The following is a 26,273-nucleotide window of genomic DNA, read 5'->3' as shown; positions in this document are numbered from 1 at the left end:
ATGTAGTTTATCTCATTTGCCATACTACTGACTAAGAAACTTGATTTTAAACTCTTAGTTTAAGCCGTGGCACTGTAATGCAGTTTTGCATTAGATAGACTGACATTGGAAGAAATCCCCTGTCCTTTGACATTAGGGTGAGGGTCAGATGTCAGGGTTTGATGTTAAAGTTTGGGGTAAAGTTTTATAAGAGACACTGATGTTGCTAGCAACACAGTTTCCTATGTAATTGTACGAACAAAGTGACATGAAACTCCGTTTGCCATGAAGATTATTTCATTTGCCATGGTTCTGAGTAGGAAACTTTTTTGTAAACACTTAGTTGAAGCCGTGGCGCTGTAATGCTGTATTTGAGCTTCTCTCGCTGAGATAAGGCTGTTTTTGAAACATTGTGTTTCCTGTGAAATTGTCCACACAAAGTGACTTGAAACCACTTTGGCCATGTAGTTTATCCCATTTGCCATAGTACTGATGAAGAAATTTGTTCGTAAACACTTAGTTTAAGCCGTGGCACTGTAATGCAGTTTTATGCTGTATTTGAGTTTCTCTCGCTGAGATAAGGCTGTTTTTGAAACATTGTTTCCTGTGAAATTGTCCACACAAAGTGACTTGAAACCACTTTGTCCATGTAGTTTATCCAAATTGCCATAGTCCTGAGTAGGAAACTTGTTTGTAAACACTTAGTTTAAGCCGTGGCGTTGTAACGCAGTTTTATTCAGTATTTGTTTGAGCTTCTCTCGCTGAGATAAGGCTGTTTTTGAAACATTGTTTTTCCTGTGAAATCCATGATCCATACACGAAAATAAATATTCATATAGTTTATTCTTGATGTAAATATTGTTCAATAAATATCCTTATAGACCAAGCACTTGTTTATGTGTATTTCCTGGAAGATATTGAGAGACATCCCTCAATGTAGAAGTCATGGTTGGCTGATCACTTTTATATAGGCCTATACAGCCTATTAAAATTAAATCTTGAGTCTTTCAGCTAAACTGATAGTGGTGCCCTGAATATAAATCTAATCCGCCACATTTTGTATGTTTTGATCTGATATCTCAAACAAAATCTTCTCCGGACCAGGTTCAATTTGCACCATAAATTACAGTGGTAATCTAACCAGGTTAAAAGAAAGCCACCATCAAGACACTGACAATCCTGTTTTTAATCTCAACATACTTTGCTAACCTACTAATCTCACTTCGTAGTACACCCCTCTGTTCAGTTTCTTTACATAATCAAAGACACTGTGTGGCGTTAACGACAAGACCATTCACTCACAAATGGTAAAGCAGTTACGACAGTGATCAGATTATAGACTGCATGACAGGTACCTTGGCATTGTACAATGTCTTTTGCAGCACCAAAGCATAGTTATGTCAAACAATTATTTCAAGACTTTTATAATAAACACCTGGTAAAGAAATTAGCGTGGCAAAGAAAAAAGATAACACATATGAGCTTGTTTCAATTATTGGTAGGAACATATATCACCAAACCAACACCCGAGTCTATTAAACACATTAATATAACATTTTACAGATAACAGCATCTGACACGGCGAGGTTTAGTCTCCTTGGCTTACTTTCCAAACTGCTGAGTATCACTTCCAAAGCAAAAGTGATTTAACACATGCAGTAGTTCATCTCCAAGTCATCGGTCAGGATTGCGCAGGAAAAGCAGGTTGTTAAGCCGTTTCTGTCATTTTTAGACCACATGCAGGTCTTCAGATGAAGACTTGAGACACTTCGGTCCTCTGTGCCACTGGACATTGGCACAGTCAGGTAGAGAGGCAGTCGATGAAAAAAGCCCTCCCTAAAAACACCTGCTATCTACCGCTGTTGCCAGAATATGAACAAGAATGGCAATTTTTGTGACTTTTGTGATGTGCAAAGTGTTGAGAACAACGTTGTGATTATAACAAAATATCTGGTACCTGACTCAGCTTGTATAAACATTAGTATCACGCGTCGGTGGTGTCTGCAGCTGTCCACGTAGCCTACACGTCCGTTTGGGACGCATTAGACTTTTAACACCACTTTATTACCTTACGTGGGGGGGACAAAAAGTGGTTCACCATCATTCTATTCTTCTTTGTTTTGAGTCAAAAACTATTACTCTACAGACAATACAGCTGCCTGATCACAAACACTTGTGCCAAGTATTGAAAAGGTGATATCAATGGTTGGAAAGATGCTGTAAATCGATTATAAATCCAGCTTAATCAAAGCTTCTCTTAATCAATCCTTTTTGGATCACAAATTTAAACAATGCACAATACCTTCGCTCCTGAGAACACTTGGAGCTTTAGCAATGATGGCTAAAGCTCATGGCAATTTTGGAACGAGTGAAATTCAAATAGTTCCAATACTGCTCCTGTTGTGCAGCACCATGACACGCACAAAGCAGGGCAAAGCTATAACCTTTGAGTGAGTATTCTCGGTTTCGTTGCTTGATCAACATCAACACCCGAGTTATTCACGTTTTTGTGACCATCGGTACGACCACATCTGCCATTTCTCCATGGACTTGGGCAGAGGGCGAACGTCAGAGTTTGTACACTGTGTATTTGTACTTTTAGGCACTATTATACTGCTGATCTGGTGAGATATTAATCCTCTTCACATTCAGCTCTGCAGCAAATCCTCTCGCCTTCTGGTAAAAGAAGAGGGAGAGCTCCCGATCGATTAGGAAGTTGTGATAGATGGTGGCAAGGCGGGTGCACAGCTGCAGCTGAGACTTCTTGTCGCCTAGATCCATGGCTGCAGCTAGAGCTAGGTGGTAGTATCCAGCAGCGTCAAAAGGGTCCTGAAAACACAGCAGTCCTTTAACAAGATATTAAAATGTATTCACATCATGAGTCATTTCTTTAATTCCATGATTACAACACCCTAACCCTAATCTAATTACCTTCAGATCATAGAACATGATGTCTCCCAATGTCTGGTACACCCTGACATAGTACAGTGTTTCCTCATCAAACTGCAGAGTTGGACAGAGGGTCAGGGTCTTCAGGTAATAGTGTTCAGCCAGTTCATATTGTTCCAGACAGTGGTACAGAGAGGCCAGGCGATGGTAGGCTACTCGCTCATTCAGACGCTCACCTGTATGTAGAAGGAGCTTTTCAATTATGGCACGTGAATTCAACCTGTTGGAATTGGTACAAGTTTCAAGAGCAGTGTAATCTCAAATAATCTTTACACACCCAGAGGTGGGATTATGGTCATGTATGTTGCCATATTGCCCCTTGTATTTGTCTTGTATAGTTATTGGGTTATAGGTGTAGCAGTTTGCTTCAAAACAACAACTATTAGCCAGAATACAATACTATTTCATTTGGATATTTATGGTTTCTGGAGGAAGATTTTAAATGTTTCTGGTTACTCTCTGAACATAGCGACACTTGCTCAATCAAGTCAAACGTCAAGAAACTAAATGTAACCTAACTAGGCACGAAACTTGCTCAGCACATTCATGGTCTGCTGAGATATAAACCCTTTGTATCATGGACATTCCATAGGCTTTCCTCTTCCATAAAAAAAAACATAACTTGTTGATGAAACGCAAATTATTATACCATGAGGTTGAATCCTTTAAATTATTTTTGTGGCAACAGCAGGATAAACTTTTGCGAACTGTACTGTGGTAACCTGTTGTACAACCAATTAACAATTTTAGTGGTTAATTAGTGAAAATTGTTGTTATAGGCCCCCCCCCATAAGAAAAGTTGAATTCCAAGATGCCTCACCATCCAAGATGGCCCTGCGAAAGTAGACTTGGTGTCATGTATGTTGCCGTATTGTTTTCTTAGGCATTCTGTGTTTTGCTACAGTACCCAAAGCACTTTCATTCGAGAAGAGTCAGCAGAGAAGAACCCATGATCATTAGGTAAACAAAATCAGAGAGTTTATTTCCCAACTTTTACATCTCACCTTTTGTTTCGGCAGTGAAACGGACAGACAGGGAGTTGTGCCAGCACGCACTCGTGCATCTCTGCAGATAAGGACTACATACACACTGTAGATGACGATGAACTACAACTACTGGAGGGGAAAAACTGTTTGTTTTTTTTCTTTTGTGCTTTACAAAAACTTTAAGATCAATATCAGACTTTGCGCTGCAGCTGTTCAGAGCAGATTGTGACACAAAGCTCTCCGGTAAATTGATTGGTTGAGGTATCTGTTTTTATACTAGCAGCCGGTGTAAAGATGTGACAGTGATCATGCATTATTGTTCTCCCGTTCTCGAGATGTTTGCAGGACTGCTACCAACAGGCTTGGGGAGCACCACGAGGCTGTGACGTACATCAGCTTCTGTGAGGATAAACTGTGTCCCATTACACATCAGTTAAGGCAATGGAAAACCCTGCTTTACACCTAAACTTAGTCCGATAAGGAAATACAGGTTTAGAAAGATTGCAAGAGATGCGATACAACTGAATTCTGAGAAATTTCAACAGCAGAACAAACAACCAAAAAACTCAGCCTCTGTCTGAAAGGGCCTCAAACAGATCATCAACTTCAAACCACAACCCCCACTCCACTCAGGACCACTCCTGGCCTACAGCTTGAATGACTTTTACTGGAATTTACTAGGGACATCTTTGTAACGTAATCTCCAGCTCCCCCACTTCAGCAAGGGCATGGGTCACTGCTCGACCACAGACACACGTCTGCCTGAAACGGAATTAAAAATGGGTCAAAAGAACATGCTTTTGTCCAAATCCACCACACTTGTTGAAGGTGTACTTCAACGTACGGTAGTGTATGCCGTAGAAATTGGGTAAAAACACAGTGACACAAGCACAGAAGTTGCTGTGGTTATTTTTTCAACTCTTCCTGAGCTAACTGCTCCAACTGACTCAGGGTTGTTGGCTGCGTTCTCCAGACTGCATGGTGTCTCTGCCCTCTGCTAAAACCCAGGAAGATACCACTTTGTTTGGGCAATGCTGCTTTCCATGTGCTCTCAAATGAAAAGAGCCCTGTGTGTGCTGGTTTTACATACCCAGACTGATACTGATGTCCACTGCAGTCTGAGCAAACTCTATCGCTTCAATATAGAGCTTGAGGCAGCACATCACTTCAGTCAGCTTATTGCACAACCTCAGCCTGGTACGCACACTATTGTTCTTCAGTGCGATGGGCAGAGCGTGGTCCTACAGGGTGGAGAAAACAGGGATAATTTTAATTTATTGGATTATTACAGTTTGGGTCTTTCTTGTCTACTATTAGCCATAACACATAACAATAGTAACACTGTCATACCACAAAAAACACAGGCCAAAGGCTGATATAATTGAATTTTTAGGAAAAAAATTATCTAATCTAACATTAGAATTACTCAGATTAATTTCAAGGTTTCCCCGTAATGAGGCCATTGGATTAGAACGGTGGCTATTATATAGTTTTATCCAGACTGTACTCTGTAGAGGTAGATAGCCTTGTCACGGTCCTGACAGCTGTTGAAGAAAATGTCTCCTGCAGCTTCCAGGAGATCCAGGATGAAGCTACTGTCTCCTGTGCTCAGAGCAACATCCTGAGCTGCCTGAAAATGTTACAAAAATAAAGGATTTAATTTGAAAACTTTAACCGAAATTACTTGTACACTAATAACACAAATTACAAATGTGAAGTCCTCTTTCCAACAATTAGTGGGTAAAGACAGTATCAATAATATTTTATCAATACAACATGCAGGGAGAGAGGACACTTTAAGCTTGCATTGACACAAATGACATGAGAATTTAGATATAATAGTCTGTTTTTGATGGAAGTTTGCAGTATAGTAAACCACTCCTTTAGAATGTATGGTATGACTCTGGAAGTTCAAAAGTTTCATATACAGTGCTGCAACTGAAAGAAAATAGTCTCAGACCTGAACATAAATGTCTACCAGCTCAGTCTGGCCCAGCAGGTGGTATATCTTCCCTGATTGCAACCAGCCGTATGCTTCCTTCTCCCTGCACCCCAAGTCGATGAAAATACCCAGACTGCTCTTGGTGTAGTCAAGAGCCACCCGATACGCCCTGAAAACATTCAGACACCTTTATTTGGAGGCAAAACTGAGAGCAAAACTCAAAAATTTCAGTTTGAGTTGAGGTGATCTGGTTGGTTGCATTCTTAAACATGTCCCTAATAATAATAATAATAAAGATAGGTCATTATTTAAACTCTTCAGAAAAAAGGTGTTACTGTAGTGAGACATTATCTCACTGTTTGCCAAATGCACACACCTTTCTGTGCCCAGAGATAGGTAGAGCTGGCTAATGGCTTCGAGTGCATCTCCCTCCTTTCTTCCGTCTCCAGTGCGGCTCAGCAGCTGGACCTGGTGCTGGCTATAGATGATGCACTGTGCCTGGTCCGGACTCTCAGTCCCATACAGTTGGCACAGGTACTTGGTTGCACTCAACTGGCCTGGCAAAGAGTGACAAAGTGAAAGATAAAAGATAAATCTTCAGTCAGAATGCAGAAAAGCTCAAAAGTAAGTGACTATGTGGCACTTACAGTCTAACAAGTTAGAATTGATAGCCAGCAACAGAGCCCACTCGTGGCATCCTTTCCCAAAGTCCAGCTGCTGCTGCTTCACATAATGCTGTCCCAGTTCCAGCAGCACCGCGATGAAGTTTGTCTCATGGCCTTCTTCACTGACCTCAGAGAAGAGCTGCACAGCCTCAATCAGGTGCTTTTGTGCAAGTCTTTTAGCCCCAGCTTTCAGACACAGCAGCCCTTCAGAAGATGAAGAACCACAGAGTCATATCACAGAATTGGAAACCAATAGTCATATAATGAATGTACTATGTTACCTAGGTTAGCTTGAGCTACAGCCCAGTTTGGCATGTCCTCATACTCTTGGCAGATGTCAATGGCAGCCTGGTAGGTCTCCGCTGCCCTTTGGAGGTCACCGGTATGTCGAAATGCCACGCCCCGCATATTTAGAACCACACCTTAGTGTTAAATTAAACACATTTACTTTAACAGTTACAAATACCATAATGTTAAATCCATTTACTTCCTCTCAAACTACACAGCATGTTGTTTTTTTAATCAGTCAAATGTTAAAATATTTATAAAGTTAGACAACTTTCTCAGGTTAAACATAAAGCTACAGCAGTCCACATTATACCCCTTTCAAACTTAGGTCCAACCAGTGTCAAACCTGTTATGGAGCGAGTCTTCTAAATAGGAACCAGTAAAGTGAGTAATGATTAGAGATTTAGGGATATTCGGCAGGCAGTATGTGCGGCTAGATAAAACACAAATATTGCACTGGTTAGCAGCAGTGGGGTTATAAAGCTTGTAAACTGAGAGTACTCGCACTGACTAAAGTTCACACCACTAGAAAACTTTGACTTGATTATTTGGGAGCTATACCCTGAATGCAAGTGGCGGTTCAACAGTTACAGAGTCACGGCCATGCTGGACAAAGAAGATGGAGAAGTACAGGTGTGTACTTTTTTGTAATCACTCGGAGGCTGAACACATCATTAATACCTTCATCAATGCAAATGAGGGTAATGAAAGTGTGTACAAAATTGTACCAGACAAGCTAGACAAATATTTGTGCCTAAAGTTTACTTGATTCACAAGTTTTGTCACTTTGTCAACATCAGCATTTGATGTGTGTTTGCCTTACAAGTCCAAGCTGAAATTGTGCCTGCACCTATGGTCACCAAAAACAAAAAAAACCTCCCTTTGCATGTGTTGAATGACTTGGTTTGAACTGACAAAAGAAAGGTTGAATATCGATCAAATAACCCCAGTCTGACCCCAGTCATTGGTTTGAAAGAGGTATTACCGAAAAGCTTCAGATAGGAACAGTGAAGTTTAGAGTAAAAATAACCCCAAATACAAAAATATGTTCAAACATAGATTAAATCTAGGTAAAAAAACAAAAACCTGTATTAAGACTGAATTATCACTCCCATGATTGTCCTGTCTGTGTTTACACCACAGGAACCTTATTTAGGATCACAGATATCATTTCCAGGAAGTGAGTTAATCTGCCATAGTTCCTAGAGGGTAAAAAGGTTACTAATCCAAGGGATAGTCATATATCTGTTCACTCATTCACAGAAAGGTCTGGTTACCACTGGTATAAATCTTACGACTAGCTTAGTTCTCAATCAGGTTATTTAACTAACTAGGTGGTCGTCACATAGAAAATAAGAATTAATAAAACACGACCAGGGCCTGAATTTTGCCGCAGGATTATGGGTGTAGTGCATAATTTCATACATTCCCACATATCTGGCATTTATAATGCGGGAAATTCACACAGATCTGCAATGATGTGACATTAGATTCAGCTAAATTCAGCTCATTAAAAGTACAGAATGAGGGGCGACTGCCCGGAACGCTGACTGTGTGTCCCTCCCTACAGTGCTACGAGCCCCATCTGCTGTTGCAGTATTTCTGGCTGGCCTAAATACACACAAAAGTTTCAGTCATGTAAATTTGAAAACATGCCAACATGGGCCGCTGGCTAAAACGTAAAGCTCAACCATCTGAAGTGGAACCCGCTCAGAAATAAACCCGGACCTGAAAGAACTAGCGTTAGAGCAAGCAGCAGTGCCAGTGATGTTAACATTAATCTTTGGGGTACTCAGACAGGTAACTGTCAGGTCACCACGAAGCAGCAGTTCAAAGATAAGTTTCAGGCCAGCTGGTTTAAAATATATCCTTGGCTCGAACTCAACTGTGAGGTGAGCTGCTTAGGTCAAATGTAAGGTGCTGCACCTTTCACCAGCCGATGTTACAAAACGTCAACTTTAAGTCGCCACTATGATGGCGTTTCTCATACAGCAGCCTTGAAAAGGAAACGTGAGGCAGACTCAGCAAAGAATGTGATGGCAAATGCTATTGAAGTTGCTCAGTTGCAGTGGGAAGAGGAAACGAAGGAGCTTCTCAAAACCACCTACCTCTTAGGAGAAAACTAAATGGTCAGTTCTAAATTCGGTCATCTGGTTAAATTCACGAGATATGGAGTGTCCTACTTTCAAAAAAAGCAGAACACAGACACATCAAGTTATGGAAGCTAACTTAATGGGAGAGGTCTGTCAGATATGCACCAAGCTATTGCAAGTACTCTTGTGCATATTAACAAAAAGTCCTGTGTTTTCCTTACTACTGGATGAGTCCACAGACATAAGTAAGGATAAGCGACTAAATTCATAAAGACTAAGGACACTGTTGCAGCTCAAAAAGGATGACCACTAAGAAAGGAGAAAGAGAAATTACAGCAATGTACATAGTTTAGAGAACTTTAGTTGGAGAGGAGATGAGAGCAACGAAATGCAATCTATGGTAATAGCAGGACGAGTAAGACCTGTGGTTAAGCTCACAAGTGTCCCCCGCAAAGTGTATAAATCCCCCCCTATGTGAAGCATGTAAGAGGGGAATGTGCTACACACATGTAGCAACTTGGAGACATATGTCTAAAATTTTAGAACACATAATGGTCAGGGTATTTGTGACAGCTTTTTTTTTTTTTTTTTTTAACACATTGGGCTTTGTTTTTGTCAATCTAGGCATTGCGTTAATGTAGTGTGTAAGTTCTGTGTGTTGGGAACGCATACAGGTGTTGACCAACTTTTTTTGGCGCACTGTGAGACAGTGGTAAAGTAGGAGTTAACTCAAATTGCATTATATATCATAAGGCCGAAATTTGCGACTGCGTCATGCCGTGCGGCAACTGCCTGATTCATATCCAATATAACAGACAAGAGTCAGCTTAATTTTTCATATGATAAACTAAATCAAAAAGTTGCATTCAAATGATCTTGTTTGAATTATTTATATAAGTGGGATAAAATACGTAGGACATCCACCAAACCTGTCTGTGGGATTTTGGAAAGGTCTATTCATTTGTGCTCTTGCCCACAAAAGCCACGCAAATAACAGTTGGTCGGCTGCATAGCATTTAGACCTGGTTTGAACTGGCGGAAATTGAAAGCATTATTTCACCTCAAAAATGACATCAAAATTTCATTGCACAAGCGTATCTTTACCGACACATTCCTTTTTGCACCGTTCCACCCATCTCGACGCAGCAGGGTTCGCTTTGAGAAACGAAAATAGCAACTAGACACAAGTGTGGTAAAAAAAAAACCATTTGTACTACAAACAATTGTACATACGCTTGGATTTACACTAAGACCAACTTTGTGCCAGCATGAAATAAGGGCCCATTAAGTTGTTTAACCTACTAACCTTCTTGAGGGGTTGTGCAGTGTTCTGGCATGGAACCCAGTACTGAGTCCAGTATATCCAAAGCATTATCAGGCTGACTGTTGTCGATGTGAAGCCATGCCAACCAGATAAGGGCACCGTTTCTTTCTGGAACTGAGACGGGCACGGTCTGTGAGTTGCTGTTGTTGATGAGCATATGCATATGGCTAATAGCATGTCCAACCATTTTGTGCTTGTAATAGAGTTGGCAGAGACAAACAGTGAGCTGATGCCTCAAAACATGGTAATGGTCACTTCCTCCAACTTGGACCTGGGTAAAAGAGAGGGCTTGCTGTAAATATGGAGCCACCTGAGGCAGAATGGAGATTTCCTGTTCTGTGATCCCACAATGTCTGTTGAGATTGTCCAAGACTAAAACCATACTGCCAAGGCAGTCAGACAGTTTAGCCCTGGGCTGCAGAGAAGCTCTCCTGGCCGAACTGACACTGAGGTGGGGGAGTTGGAGTTTGCTGTAAAGCCTTCCCAGGGCCAGGTATCCATGACTGGTAGAGATGTTCCAGGTTGTTTGCGCTTCATCACAAAGAACAAGTAGTCTTTCCAGATAAGGAACAACTTGAATGCCTTCAGCACGGGTCCAGTGGTGCTTTGCCAATAGATGACATGCTCGGGCCTCTGCCATTTTGTTGTGAGAGAGAACAGCTTTCTTGAGGATGTATTCAAGAACAGAGCAGTTGTCTAAGCTTTTCAGACAATCTGGGATTCCTAATAGCAAGGCGGCAAGTCGTTCCGTCAGAGCAAAGAAACTTTCTGTGTTTTTCTGCAAAATGTATATGGAAGCCAGATTGGAGTAGATGCTAGACAACAGCCTAAGGTCTTTAAATACCTCTTGTGGAAGGCTGAGGGACTCCTCAAAGTAAACTCGGGCTTGGCTAAACTTTGATCTCCCAGCACAGAGCTTACCCAACAGGAAGCACAAACGAGTCTGCGGCCAGAAGAGGCGTTTCTTTCTGGCTTTTTCCCTGGCATCACCCAGAAATGCAATCAGCTCATCCTCGTCAGTGTGACCCGCAAAGGTAGAGGAGGCGAGCTTTTCAGGACTCAGTCCATAAAGAATACCAAACTCTACTTTGTAGTCTTGTCCTTCCAAAAAAGAGAAGAGGGGAATGAGGTTCTCTGAGTTGGTGTTTCCTTGTACAACTGGGTGAACAGTAAAACAGGGCAGGCTAGGGTTCTCGGTCCCTGTATCTAGGCTGGAGTTCTCTAGAGTCCCATACGTGGCCACAACGGAATCAGGTGATAAGTCTTTTTCTTGATCAAAAGTTCCCTGAATATGTCTTTTTAGCTCAGTCTGCTGAGTATCAACTCTGCTTGAAGAGCTTGCTGCAAAAGAATTATGGAAGAAAAAAAATGATTCAGATGAGGCAAGATAGATTACAAAAGTAATTTACTATGATTTTACAATGGCAATACTCACGTAATGTTTTATTTCTGGAGCTTTGGTAAGTGATCACATCTGAGATTAAATTAAAAAATTCAAGAAGGAGAATGAGAAAACAGTTTATAAATAACACAAGAAAAAACTCATACAAAACATATATATATATACATGTATATGTATGTATATATATATATTTATTTAAATACAAATATTAGTTTACTATTATTACAAGTAAGTTACAAGTAATTAGTTTGGGAATACTATCTTGATATGGAAATTATGAAATTTGATTTCCATTTTACCTGTAATTCGAAAATGGAAAATCCTGCTGCCTATCTGTCTTACCCAGTTTGTAGTTATAACCTATATCATTTTGTGATTTTTTCTTCAGTATGGCTATTGATTCTTCTATCACTCTTTCCTCTTGCTGACTGAAGAACATCCATTCCTCTCCGTCCAAAAAAATATCCGCTGAGCTAGAATGGTGGCACAGAATAAAACAAGGTAGTGAGATGTCATGATTTCAGTGTGTCTTCTTAGAATGGTTAACGCAACTCATGGTGACACACTCACTCGTAAATGTCAGTGGAGGCTTTTACCAAGCTTGTCTTAACCAGGCCCACTTCGCCTGTTGCCTCCTTCCTTCCGGCGAACCAATCAAAACAAGACACCAGAAGTCCCACAATGATGATGCGATCCCCAGGAGCCATGCTCAACTCACCTGGACCCTCCGCATCATACTCCGCTGTGGCCAGACATGTTCCTCTGGCTTTATTGGAGAGAGCATAAAGCGAAACCATCATGCTCTATAGAAGACTGCCTACTGATCCTAAAATATCGATGAAGACCTAGACCAGGGTGGTATAGACTTGCACACATATAATAAATGTTAAATGGACTTCCCTAAAGTGAAGTGTTTCTTTAGTGGGTAAAGCACTTTACAATTTCCTGCCTCATTCATCCATTCACAAGCAAGGTATGTGAGTATAACATACCAATGACGGCGGAGCTACCATGCAAGGTTTCCCAACCCTGCAAATAGCAGACAGCCTAAGTCCCAGCCACCCCATAGTTTAGTGAAAATTACCCTGGCTGTTTTGAGTTGTTTTGTTTTCTATTATTTATTTTTATACAACTGATTCCATGACAAAACTTTTTTTTTTTATTTGTATTCATTTTTTTCAGAAAGAAATTATGAGCATTTATTTTCTGCTGTTGAAAGTCAGTAAAAGCTCCACATCTGTGAGGCCAAAAGGAACCATCTTAAAAGCCACCTGAAAAGTTCTAAAATACAATAAGTCTCCTTGTCCCATCACCAAGTGAGAGTGAGATTTGAAAAGTTGCAAAACATTTTACTTCTGCTGAATCAAAACTGTAAATTAGAGAGTAAATAACAGGCTCATTCATATGACTCAGTAGCACTGATGTTTTTGACCATGGTTTAAAAAAATCTCACCGGCAACTCTACTAAATTTGATTCAGTAAAAATCCAGCACAGCAATGCTGCACTCATTTTCGTTATAGTCGTGCCAAGCAGCCTTTTCAGGAAATATGGCATGTTTGGCAACCTTTGAAAAATGGCAGTGGTTTGCATTTTGATAACAGATACAACCTGATCCCAGTACAGTGACTTCCAGGTTTAAAATAGTTATTTGAGATCCCTAAAATAATTTCAAATGGTAGTTGAAATATTACTGTATGGGCAGGCTACGTTTTAGTTTAAATAGAAAAACACTTACCAAACTGCAGAGGAAAGTCACAGGTAGGTTTCTTATCACCGACTAAAATGCTCTCTGCGCAGGATTTAAGAAACCATCTGTAGACAGTAGACAGATGAGATTGTGTGATCACAGAATATGGACCTCCTATTTACTACCATGATCACAGCACAGTGGGACTTGTCACAATCACTTGTTGCATCCAGTCCATACGGGTCTTTTTGTGGATGTGACTCACTGGTGAAAAGAAATGACTGGTTTCAGAGCAGCTGTGGGTGCAGTGCCCCGGACTCCATCAGCCAGGCATTGGACGGTCCAGCCTGAGCCCAGGTAGGGAGGCTCAAACTGGGCTATGTCTCCCTCGAGCAGGTACAGGTCTCCTCCAGAGGTGGAGTTGTCAAACTTTTGGTCGGTACTACAACTAGCAAACAATGAACCTAAGGAAGAGAGAGCAGCTGTGCATATGAAATGTCTCATACAGTTGTACAATTTTATTAGTTTTTTTTTTTATTAGTAACTACAGTTGAGAGGACTAGAATATCTTACATCAGTATTACTGATGCTATTGTTTCTCTGAACCAGGATCACGTTATGCTTTCTCTCATCTTATATCTCTTCCTTCATACTGAATGTGATATGTATAAAATTCTATTTAACATTCTGCTACTGCCAGATGCTATAAATACTTTGGCCAATGTACATTCACAAAAATTTACATTTGAAAGTACACAGCATACAGCACACTTAGTGCTTTATCCTCTCTCTCCTCTCTACACAGGTGTGTCTGGCTGCACAGCTGCATGTTTCTGATCTGCGGTTACTTGCCCACTGACCAGCCCAGTGTTTATTGTTTCTCTACGCTGATCTTTTCCCTCTCCACTCTTCCCCAACCAGTTAAAGTATATTGGTAGACCAGTTAAGGTAGACCTCTGAAGGAGTTTTTCCTTCCTATGTCAACAATGCTTATTCATGTGTGATATACACAAGGTTTGGACTCAAAAGCATAACTCTCTACACACGTTAGTTCAAGTTCTTTACTTGCATATAGCAGATGTAAAACAGGCAAAAAAAAACACCAATGGGAAAATCCAGAGTCAAAGCCTGTAGGTCAAAACCGAATGAGCAGCAAAACAGGCAGAAATACACGAAGGCTACAGGCAAAAAGACTCGGTCAAGAAAATATAGAAACTGGTCATTCACTGGGAAACTCACAAATACTGGGAAAATGCTGGAACGAGGTGCACAAAGGTTGATCTGGCACAGAAGGTAAGGGAGACAAAAGACTTTATACACACGAGGATGGGAAGATAATTTAACACGGGTGGAAACAATCAGGGTAGGGAAGACAAACACAATAGCGGGAAGACACTAGGAAGCGAAGATAACTGAAATGGACACAACGATGAGTACAAAATAAAACAGGAAATGGACATGAAAACTGACAGAAAAAAACAACTTAACTACAGGGATGAGTTGTAACAATGTGAGAGTGGTTTAATTGTTAGGTTTCTCTCTGCCCTGATATAACTGAGGCTGTGATTTGGCACGATATAAATACAGTTGTAAAATCCTACTGAATTAGAATAATTCTGATTCTACCTAGTAAAGCCTCCCAGCATAAACTTCTTCACCAATGTACAATTTTCACTACAAAATGTCCCACTCACCTTCTTGCATGATGATGCCTCTGTAGAAAAGGTCAAGTGTTTCCTCCTGAATGGAAACCTTAATACCAATGTCATCCTCCAAAGAAGTGAGCCAAATCGTCTCATCTAACAACAGATTCTCCATGCACTTAGCTAGGAAACCTGAGGAAGAGAAGAATTAGAATTTATATATACATATGACATAGACATAGATATAGAAATCATGTAAATGTATAGATTATAAGGCTTAGAATCATACGATAAGCATCATAAAAGTAGCCATATGTCTTCCTGTACCGCATACCTATTGTGTAATATGTGGTGAACTTCCATATTTCCTCATATGTTTTAAATGTCACCAAAATGGCTTTTTCTTCACAGTTGATGGAGACGAGATAAGCGGACAACTCCTACAGAGAGAAAAGAATTAGAGGCAATTACTGATTGTATTGATTTTTCCTTGACAAAGTTTGGAGGATTTTTCATTATTTACATTAGACAAAGAATCATTACTGTACATAACCGAACCAATAAACATCGTATTTGTCTCTGACATATGTCCGTCATACGTGGAGGCAGTGCATTTAGTAGAACTTTAGTAGAAATATGAGTGGAACATTAAAGGAGGAGGATAAGGCAGACAAAGCAAAACTAAAGATTTTGACAACCACCTTTCATGTCATAGTAAAATACATGTTCGCTAAAATATTACTTTAACTAAAACATAACCGCTTGTGAACACAGAAAACTAAAGGTGCATGACATGAGAGGTTTGAAGAACTCTAAAACCAACAGCTTATTAATTTAAGGCTAAAATGTTAAGAAACAAATGTTTGATTACAAAGAAGACACGGTATTAGCTTTTAGAAACTTTGACATGCATTTGCCGTCATGTGTCCAACTCTGTCCACTCGCCAAATGTTTAACGTAATCAATATTTGGTCATACAGTTAGTCTAGAAATCTGTACTTTCCTCACAATCACTTTACATCCTGAGCCCCATGGAAGCTCTGTATAACGGTATGAAACGCTAAAGGAACAAAATTTATTTTAAAACAGAACAGCTTTACATTGTTATTCTCCCAATGAAACTACCTTTTGGAGGAATTGGATGTTTGTACAGTTTAAAATGCTTAATCTAGGTCTGGAAGCCCAGTGTGAGTGAATGAGTGGTCTGAGCCATACCATGAACAGAGTGTTGACCTCGGTGCTGTCAGCCTGCAGAATGCGCAGTTTTCCTCTCAGCATTTCCTGTGACTCTTCATCTGCAGGAAGATGATCAGGACCCCTGACAATCGCCAGCAGCACAGGCAGAGCTGAACAGACAACACACACTGCAGTTAGAGCAAGGGAGGACAGAATTGTCTCGTGTTGTTACGGGGGATGGTCACTTGTTTTTTTCGATACCAATAGAGGGTTAAATCCATTTCCACCTAGGTTATTTTATAATGGATAGATGTACGGAGCACCGGAGTGGCCATAGACAGAAAGAAAATGCGCACAAATTACTGAATCGAGGCCACGATTTACTATCTCGTGCGCGCAAATTAATTCAAAAGTTTATATATATATGAGAGACAGCACAGCACAACAGGCTTTCTCCTCTAGGAAGTGCACTGCACCTGCTTCAAGTGTTAGTTCACCATTTATAAAGTCGATAGCAACCTCAAAGTTAGCATATTGCCAACGATATAATGTACAAGCTTTTAATATCATCGTTATTGCCTTTTACGAACAATAATCATTTGCATTTCTTGTATTACAGTTGTCCTTCGTTAACATCCTGCCTTACGGGTATTTCATCAAATCTTCACTTGGGGTAAAGGATGTAATAATTCGATTTTGGTGACCAAATGTCAAAGGTCACTGTACTAAAACAGTTTTGTGGCCAAACTCAAGATTTTATAAAGTATGTATGAAAAAAAAAATCACTTAAATGTCTAATAGCATAAAATGGTGAAAGGATGACATTTCATATCCAAAAGGTCAATGGTTAAATTCACTGCGACATCAAATTACTCAATGCCATAACCCAGGAACAGAAGGGGTGTTGCAAATATATTTTACATTTGGTTGGATACTGAATTAGTGACACAAATCTTGGGAGGTTATCTTGAAACTGTGGTGATTGTATAGATTTTCTGTGCTGTCAAATTGATGATGAAGCATCCACATTTTAGAATTTGAAGCTTCTTTGCAGCAACATCTATATTTAAAGCATTGTCTACTGTCAATCAGCTTTAATGGCCAAGCATGTGAACACATATAAGGATTTCTTCAAGACTTTGCTAAATACATTAACTATGTCTGGACAGATATGGATTTAAACAGTAACTTGATTGGTTGACAGAGGCACACAATTGAAAGGTGGTTTATATGCTAGATGCCTTGTCATGAGCAAAATAAGCAGTGAACACCACAGCTATGCATTTCCCCAATGGAACTAAAAAAAAACATGAATACAGAAAGTCAGGGTTTCATACCTTACTAACCAATCCTGTCCATTTAAGGGGTGGGGCTTTTCATACCATAGAGCTACCAGCTTGAGCTGCATGGGGGGTTTTGGGAATGGAGGCAAGGACTATTTGCATGTAAATATTTAGTGTGTACTAAAGGAAGCAAAAGTGTAAATCTAAGCCATTATAAGACAACAACAAAATTTGATGTGATTTTGATAACAGAGATAGGTTTTAAGGGGTATATTTAATGGCATAACTTTAACAAAGTTTCATATCATTAACCGTCTAAAATAGTCTATCTAGAATGATAGACCACAAAAATACCGGTCTTACAGAATTTCTGATCAACAGTTAAAAAAAATTCTCATTTGGTCAGCATGGTTAACCATCAAATGCATAACTCCAGGTTTTTTGGAAGGTTGTCAGTCCTAGAGAATGATAAAAAAAAAAAAATCTAAACAGTATTGGCCAGAGAGCTGCAGTATATAATAATGTTTTTTGAACAGTCTGTCAAGTAAAATAATTCCGTTGTGCAATGTTGTAATTTCCAGTTTGCCCTGATGGTGGCAGTGCTGTCTCAGTGTTCAAATGCCAAAACATAGACACAGGATGCTAAAGTGTATCTGTTTGGCTTACTGTCACATAACATGATGGCGCTAAAGCCGGTTACAGGTTTGTTCCGAGCAGCATTTTCTTTGATACTGGGGGCTTTGTTGAGAAGAGCTCTACAGATTAACCTGCGGCTGATCCTGCTGAGGAAATAGGTTGTATGACATTTATGAGTCACATTATTTAGAAGCGGATTAGGAATAGAAAATGGCACAACCGTCAAAGCCCATTAAGTTATCATCCCAAGACAAGTTGGCACTGATGGGGGAATTTTATAGAGATCCCTCAGCTGCTTTGACCCTGCTGCTATAAATGAAAATACAACTTAGTTTTTCTGAACAGATTGGGAGCCCAGGAGATCTCACAAATGTGCACTTTCCATTTCCCCTCAGCTGCTCTGCCAACAGCTGCAGAAAAGAAAAAAAGGGTGTCATTTCCGAAAGCTTACGTGGCTCTGAAATGTTAGTTTATCCACAGTCATAACTGCTTAAGCAAAAAAAAAGAATTCACAAAAACACCGGAAAAGCCTCATCTGTCCTTCCACACTTGACCACAAAACAGCCAAGCAGTGCAGCTTTGTGCAATAATCAGACTGCGATTAACACAAGCATGAGACATTTATTAGGGATTACTGTGTGGGCTGTTTGCAAGTTAATATATAAGCAAATATATCGATCTACACACTGAAACATTTTTGAATTTTGTAAAAACATTTTCTGTCATCTATACATTTCATTGTAGTTCATTATTGACAATTATTGTTGCTAATGCTACACTATAAAAGGTTACAACATGATTTTAATATATGACTTAATTGGCCTTATATTAGTGCTAAGGTATGTAACAGTGTTACAAAAATGACCCATGCATTTTGAGTGTTAACTTTTTTATACTTTTTCTGCATGAGTGAGTGGCGACAGTGAAATATTAAACCCAGGCTGTAGTTTATGGAAGTAAATCTTTGGGAGGGGGTGCACATTAAACATTAAGGCCAGTTTACATCCACTATTAAAATACAAACTGCTGGTGAGTTACCTGTAAAAAACACAAACCCAGTGATTTGAGCTGATAGTGACACTGAGTGACTGACTCAGAGTTTAATAAGTGACTTCTGTTGAACTCACGGGTTCAAGGTATAAATCATTGTAAATTTGCTCACATGATTTTCCACTGATGTCACTTCAGTTTTGCAAGTCAGATGTTCGGATAGTCCAAGCTTATAAAAGCAATATCTTGTGATTAATTATTTGACTCTTAAAATTTTCTCTCAAATGAGCATGTCTCAAGGATGTCTCAAAACACCCCCGGACTTGAATCTTCCTACCATCATATTTCTCTGTGGGTTTGTTACACTGTGGTATCATTCTTTCTGCTGTTGGCTCTCAATAGTTACACATACCTGTTATGGCCACAAATCTCAAACACAGATTCATCAGTAAATGGCACTTTTTTTTCCCCCATCATCCACTTTGAATCCACTTTGATGCTGGAACGTCTTAACTTACCCCAAGTTTTGGCCTCCTGAGAAATGGTTTAGAAACGCTACTCGTTCTCTAATCCCTCTTTTAACATACTTTAGCTGATTGGAGCCTTGCGTTCTTTAGTTAGCAAATTCTGAATCAGTGATGATGTCGCTTTTCTACCTCTCACTGAACAAAGGCTGATGTAATGATCGTCTACTGGTGTGCTCATGTTTGTTTTTTGATCATGCTTTGGATACAACTAATCCATTTTCTGCAAAGTATTTTGGTATGCCATGCACTGTGCCTTTAAAAACCATCAGTCTAGCCATGATTTGATGCTGAGAAAGAACCTCTTTGCTTAGAATAGAGATTCCAAAATCTTTTCAGACCATGTACCCCTATGTACCAAACCAAACCAGTTCCCACTGCAGATACCAACAATTTCCGTGAAATATAATGTACTGATTTATCAATACAATAGCCTCAGAAAGGCTATATAACAGCAACAACAGCTGCTTTAATGGAATGATACAACTTAAGGAAAACTGACCTTTTGTAAGTAAAGGAGTTACCATGGTCAATGCAACTAATCTGCTTCAGTTTGACTGCTGACCAAGAAATAGTGCCACATATGAAGTATTTCTTCTTCATTTTAGAATTCAGAACTTGAAATATTTATAAATCCTTAAACTTTCTCATTATTTCTATGTTTACATGAAAATATTAAACATTTTCATGACGTCTAAGACTTTTGGAACCCATTCAAAGTCTTGAATTGTTTTAATTGACCAAGAAATTAAACTGAATTGGCAACAACCTGCTGAAAATATTAATTTACTTATGACTATGAGAGTAATAAACAGTAACAAATAAAAAATTTAGGAGACAAAAATTAGGCTGTCCGATTAAATAATGATAATAAAAACATTTTGGCAAGGACTTTATCATTTGTCTGTTGTGACATGATGACCATAATGGCAATAATGTGGAGATGAACTGGCAAACAACAATTTTAACCTCTTTGCTCCTCTAGCTGCAGGTAATGGAATGGCAAAACCTTGTGTGTTGATTCAGATCCACAATTTTATAACGTGAGGTGTAATGCAGCATCAAGCGACCAGAAATATCATATATTTATTTTATATTTGCTATGTAATAGACATTTAAAGATAATTTGTGATAAAACTATAACATTTAAAGCCATGCTAGTCCCTCTGGAAGGCTGTACTGAGACAAAGTAGCAGTTTTTCCTTGCAAATGGTCAAATTTGAACAATGTTATAATAACTAGAAAATGTAAATTCATGCCTCTTTCCATCCACTTCTGTAATGTTTAGGTAGATGGAAACAGAACCATGCTACAATGTTCAACTTCTTCATTTAGTGCAGTTTTCAAATGTTTGCCTGTCAACACTAAACACAAGACTGATAAGAATGGTGTGTTAAGATCTGAAATTAAATGAAATTTCAGGAATTGCCCAAAGCCATTAGGATGTATCCTCTGGTAGGTGTTATTTCACTGTCGCCTATTTAGGCGACAGTGAAACCTATTTAGGTGAACTGATCATCTGACAATTTCAACAGCATCCTACTTAAAACAAAAGCTAAACAACAACAACAAAAACAAAATGGAAGTGATTTAAATTCACCTGCTGGGAAGTTTTCCTCACATGCTGTCGGACTTGGCACATCTGTGGGAAAAAAAACATAAAAAAAGGTACACTCTCTCGAAGATGTAGATTTCACATTGTTAACGGTTAATTCTACTTTAATCACAGATTTAGAACTGACATGTCTGATTGTGTTTTCTTCAAATGGAAAATGTCAACTGAGAGACACAAGCCACAAAATAGAACCACATTTCTACAGCATGCAATGTGATATTGCAACAAAGAAACGGAAAAGCAATGAGAACACAAACTAAAAAGTGTATGCAATGCTTTCAACCTGAAAACAAAACAAAGCAGTGAACAGTTTGAAATTGTAAAGTGTGCTAAACTATATAGTTATAACCAAAAGGTTGCCTTTTAAACCACAGAAAGAATCTAGGTATGGAACATCAAAGAGCAGCATTTGCTCCTCCCTCATTACCACAACAGAACACCCAGCTGCTCCAGTACTGTTGGACAGATTTCAGATGGAAGTGATACTGATTATTTTCTGTATTATTAAATAAATAAAGTGTACAGTAAAAGTTAAAAAAAAAAAGATGTAATTTAATGTGGTAATTCAAATTTCAATTGATTCAAAAAACATAATTGAATTTGAATGACAGTGAAAATTCAGGGATAGCTTTCCATTAGTTTATCGATCAGTAAACACATCCTTATGATAAACCCATAAACTTAAACCTTTAATGAAATATGCGGTAATTGAAATAAAATTTTGGAGTACCTGTAATGTAATTTTGTACATTTTGAGCATCATTTTATAACTGTTCATTTGGAGTTTTTGTAGTAGTGTAATTGAGCAAAATGAAAAAACTGAGACTCACTTTATTTTGGCAAAACATAATGGATAAACTGTTGAAATAGTACATGCATACAGTATATATATATATACATATATATGAAAAGGGAGAGTCTACGAGGGAGGGAGATGAGAGAGATTTTGAGTGCTTACAATGCTTTGATTATTAAAGTGAACTGCGGATTGTTCTGTGCTACAACAATTGTGGATTTTTGTTGTTGTTCCAGGACATCTTTGATTTAAAAAAAAAAAAATTGCATTGGCTATAAGGTAATGGGGTGAGTATTTAAAGCAGTTAATAGTAATACACAGGCCTACACATTTAATTTAGCCAAAAACAATGGACTGGCCTAATTTGCCAAAATATATAGCCTACTAGGTTTGAGTAGCACAAAGCAATGAAGAGGTCACAGTTGAATAGCAAGGTGAATGGATAATTGACAAGTTAGACAATGCATAAATAGGTGATAGAGTTGGTTGAAAATTAATCGAGCGATTAAAATCCAATAAACAGACGGTAAAACTGATAAGTGTGAATGATAGGTCAACAGATAGCTGCGTAACCTAAAAACGGTAGCCTATACAATGATCTTAAAGCCTTAATGAATTTGGCTGTGCCAATGGTGCGATATGGCTCTGAACTTAGTCAAATAAAATCAGCCTACCTGTTCTGCTCTCCCGGTGTGATTTGTCGCTTACGTGCCGATGCTGCTGGCCGTCAGCAGAGTTCTTTCTCCGGGACCTGTGGCTCCCGGGGTCTCGGTCCAACTTGGCTGACATGTCCAAGGTAACTGTGCGCTCCCTCCACTCCACTGTGGTCAGTCAACACCTCATCATCACATGCCTTTGTCCCGGAGGGGAGGAGACAGGCTTGTCCGGCAGTTTTGTCACTATCTTTTCAAAATAAATGTTTTGTCAAAAAGTTTGGACTTTGGGTTGGTGGGGTTACACCTCCTGTCTTGGAGGCTACATTTCTCCAAAAGAGTGCCTGAATTCAATAAAATGTATCGAGCCAGACTGAAGGAACGTCCCTTTCTTTTGGTATAGATGGCATAATAAAATTCGTGAATTTGTCTGGCTAGTAGATTCCTTCAATATATTTCTGTTTAAAATTTAAAAAAAAACAAAAAAACACTTTCATTAAGGTGGATTTTGTAATGTAATAATCCCAATTAAATTTGATTTATGTAGCCAACATATCTCAGCCTGCCAGCTAGTTCTTTTTAACAGACTCTAATTTGTAATGAAAACCAAGAAAACTGGAGTATTATTTCTTTAAAAAAAAAAGAAGAAAACAATTTGATAGAATGAAAAGATTTTCTAATTAAGATCAATCAGATATAGTATTTATGAGTGTAAATAGAAACAAAGAAATAATGATGATTTACTATTTCCTACATGGGAATTTTATTCCAGAAATGCTCAACTTTAGTCCTGGAAGTTAACATTAGAAACATCAGAATAAACATTAGTAGTTAACTGAATTAATTTAAATTAATAATATAAGTGGGAATTGGCCATTTTTACTGATTTATTTTTATTTGACCTCAGTTTTCATATTTGAATTGAAAATGTGCAATTGATGATCATTACCTAAACAACTTTTATTTTGAAGTTATTTTGATTTATTTCCTTTGCTGCTCTGATAAGCTTGACTCACACTCTACTTTGAGGTCAATTGGATCTAAAGGCCCTAAAAGGAAATTAAATTAATGCTTTCTTCCCTTTTTTAACAAGTCGTTTATCTGCACCAAAATTCATATAACCATACAATTTTTTGAATTTTCGTTTAATAATGACAAGTTCCAACAGTGTCTCCTAAAAAATTTAAGTGTGCAGTTTTCTGGTTAATAATCACTTGCCAACCAAATAGCTCCTCTCCCATTATCAAATCATAAATTAAGCCGGTGGTGCCAGGCACATATTTTATTTATTCTTTTAAATAAACACCAGCAAGACTTATTTCCTGAATGTAACAAACAATAGATATTTCTGCAGACTTACAAGGTCTCTTTCCTAAACTTTCCCTCGCAGTTTTCCTCTCTGTTTGCATAAAAGAGGTTTAGGTCAATGTGTAATCCAAAGCAGGGTGTTTTCCCCTCAAACATCCTAGGAGCAGACTCAGCATTTCCAGTCCTTGGTCAGTTCCTCTGTCAGTACAGCGTTGCAGCCAAGCACCAGCAGTGTATAGTTCTAAAGCTGGAGCAACACAGGAATTTATGACCTCAGCAGACAGTCACAGTCATAGGATCACAAGATACATGATGGCACTAAAGTAATATACATCCTGAAAGGTATGTGACAAATCTACTGTCATATAAAACTTACAATTTTAACCCTGACGACTATAATAAAATGAATGTGAGTCCAAAGGTTCCATCATGGTGTGAGTAAGAGTATTGCCAAAGTATTCCCTTATGGCTATTGTTACTGAACAAACCCTTCAGACAGTGGCCTGGGGGCCAAAGGTGTCTGGCTGGCCTTGATCTGAGTCCCAGTTTGACTCAGATCAACGACCGTTGATTGAGAACATTTCTAAATAGAAAGTTCATAATCAACCGAATACAAAGGGATGGAAATGACCCCAAAATTATTACAATAATAGAGCAACCAAAGACCAAAAATGGTCACACAAAGACACAGGGCCCTTTTTCTGTACTGGTGTAAAGCTGGTCTAAGCATGGTTTGTTTGTTTTTAGTTGCAGTTTTCGTGGATCAACATGAACCCGACTGCACTGAGATGAGTGGAATAACTCAACAAGACAGGTTTGATGGATGTCCTGTTTATATTTCTTAATTACATAAACACATTTTTTTTTTTTTAAGATTTTTAATGTAATCTTCTGATTTTGTTAATCTCATAAAAAAATTAAGCTGACTCTTGTCTATTGAATTAGATGTGAATCAGGCAGTAGGTGTGTGTCAATAGTGTGTGAAATAGTAACTAATTTCAGCTACATAATATAAAAGGTAACTAGGGTTAACTACAAATGAATTGCAATTAAATTTCACATAAAGGGGTAACAATTCAAAGGCCTTTTCACTTACATATCTGGTTTAGTAATTATAGGAATAGACATGATTTGTGTGCCAGCTTTCAAGAGGGAGAGATAAAGGCCGTGGGTTTGCATATGCATATTATTTTGGGAGAACACAATTGTGCCTATCGAAATTTGAGCAAGCTTGTTTGAAAGTCAAGGCCGTCACCGACTGACCCGTTACCACTACAAAGAACTTCAACGCTTCCTTTGCATCGCAGATTTCTACAGACTCTTCATCAGGACTTATGCGGTTAAGTAAGAACATATCCTAATAGTGATGTAATTGAAGAGCTACTAAAAGAAAATATGATTTGTTTACATGATGAGAGAGGAACTAGAGTAGATCTTGATCTTGATTTAACTTTGTGTCCAGGGATTTATCAATGTGAGTGGGTATATGGAAGTGCAAATTGGGAGATGTTTTAATATACAGTATGTACCACCTTGCATCAACATGCATACTGGAAAGGTCGGATTCACATTTCATAGAAGGCAGGATCTTGTTCACAAAATATATGAAACTGTGTATAGGCTAAATATTATTATTTTGGTGTTATAATGTGGGTACCAGCACACAGAGGGGTTAAATGGCAATGAGAGGACACGTAAATCAGCAAATCAAGCTCAGGAGTGTGTGGAGGTTAGAGTTATTTCATTCAGCAGATCAGAATCAAACACAATAATCAAAAGAAACATCAATAAAGCATGGCAACACAGCTGAGACACTGTAGACACCTTTATGGAATTTAGAGAGAAGGAGCACAAAAGAGAAATCCTATTAACAGGACTACTGTTAATACAAGGCTTAATGTAACATTGCACTTACTAAACAAAACACCCAACAGGACCGTATGAGAGTACTGCCCATTACAGAAGAACATGTCATTTTTCATTGCCATCACACCACCATCACACCACACGTTAAAGAGATTGATCAGGAAGCTGAAAGTCGAAGATTTGATTTAAAAATGTTTTTTTTACATTAGAATAAGGAAATGTATTACAATACCTGAAAGAAACAGGAATGCGCAAGAAAATGTACTGACCCGTTGCTGTTTGTTTTTAAGGAGATCGTTAACGCCGGTTCACACTCCGACACAGCAGGTGGCGGTAATGCTCCTTAAGCGATGGACGCCGCCCGCCGTAAAACTCAAAAGAAGAAGGCGGCGGAGGAGGAGGAGGAAGAAGAAGAAGAAGATAAGGCCTGTCATTAACATCCAAATTTCTCGAGTAGCTTTCGTTAG

General features: G+C 38.8%; 1 protein-coding gene across 1 annotated transcript; it reads right to left on the bottom strand.

Moving 5' to 3' along the window:
- Nucleotides 1-510: 510 nt before the first annotated feature.
- Nucleotides 511-26,254, bottom strand: LOC138203990 (SH3 domain and tetratricopeptide repeat-containing protein 1). Its single transcript, XM_069159047.1, has 20 exons — nucleotides 26,039-26,254; nucleotides 22,654-24,187; nucleotides 21,169-21,210; nucleotides 16,175-16,305; nucleotides 15,294-15,399; nucleotides 15,011-15,151; nucleotides 13,582-13,780; nucleotides 13,365-13,441; nucleotides 12,199-12,394; nucleotides 11,971-12,101; nucleotides 11,662-11,700; nucleotides 10,209-11,567; nucleotides 6,803-6,943; nucleotides 6,504-6,725; nucleotides 6,233-6,413; nucleotides 5,875-6,025; nucleotides 5,422-5,544; nucleotides 5,005-5,155; nucleotides 2,911-3,104; nucleotides 511-2,808 (listed from the first exon to the last, which is right to left on the bottom strand). The coding sequence occupies exons 2-20, from the start codon at nucleotides 22,766-22,768 to the stop codon at nucleotides 2,578-2,580; spliced, it is 3,930 nt and encodes a 1,309-aa protein (XP_069015148.1). The 5' UTR covers nucleotides 22,769-24,187; nucleotides 26,039-26,254; the 3' UTR covers nucleotides 511-2,577.
- Nucleotides 26,255-26,273: the final 19 nt, after the last annotated feature.

This window comes from Embiotoca jacksoni, unplaced genomic scaffold (genome assembly GCF_022577435.1).
Source record: "Embiotoca jacksoni isolate LCO1_2020_lvr unplaced genomic scaffold, fEmbJac1.0.p SCAF_24, whole genome shotgun sequence".
Lineage (NCBI taxonomy): Eukaryota > Metazoa > Chordata > Actinopteri > Embiotocidae > Embiotoca > Embiotoca jacksoni.
The sequence above is the reverse complement of the archived record's forward strand: the minus strand, read 5'-3'. Positions and strand labels throughout refer to the sequence as shown.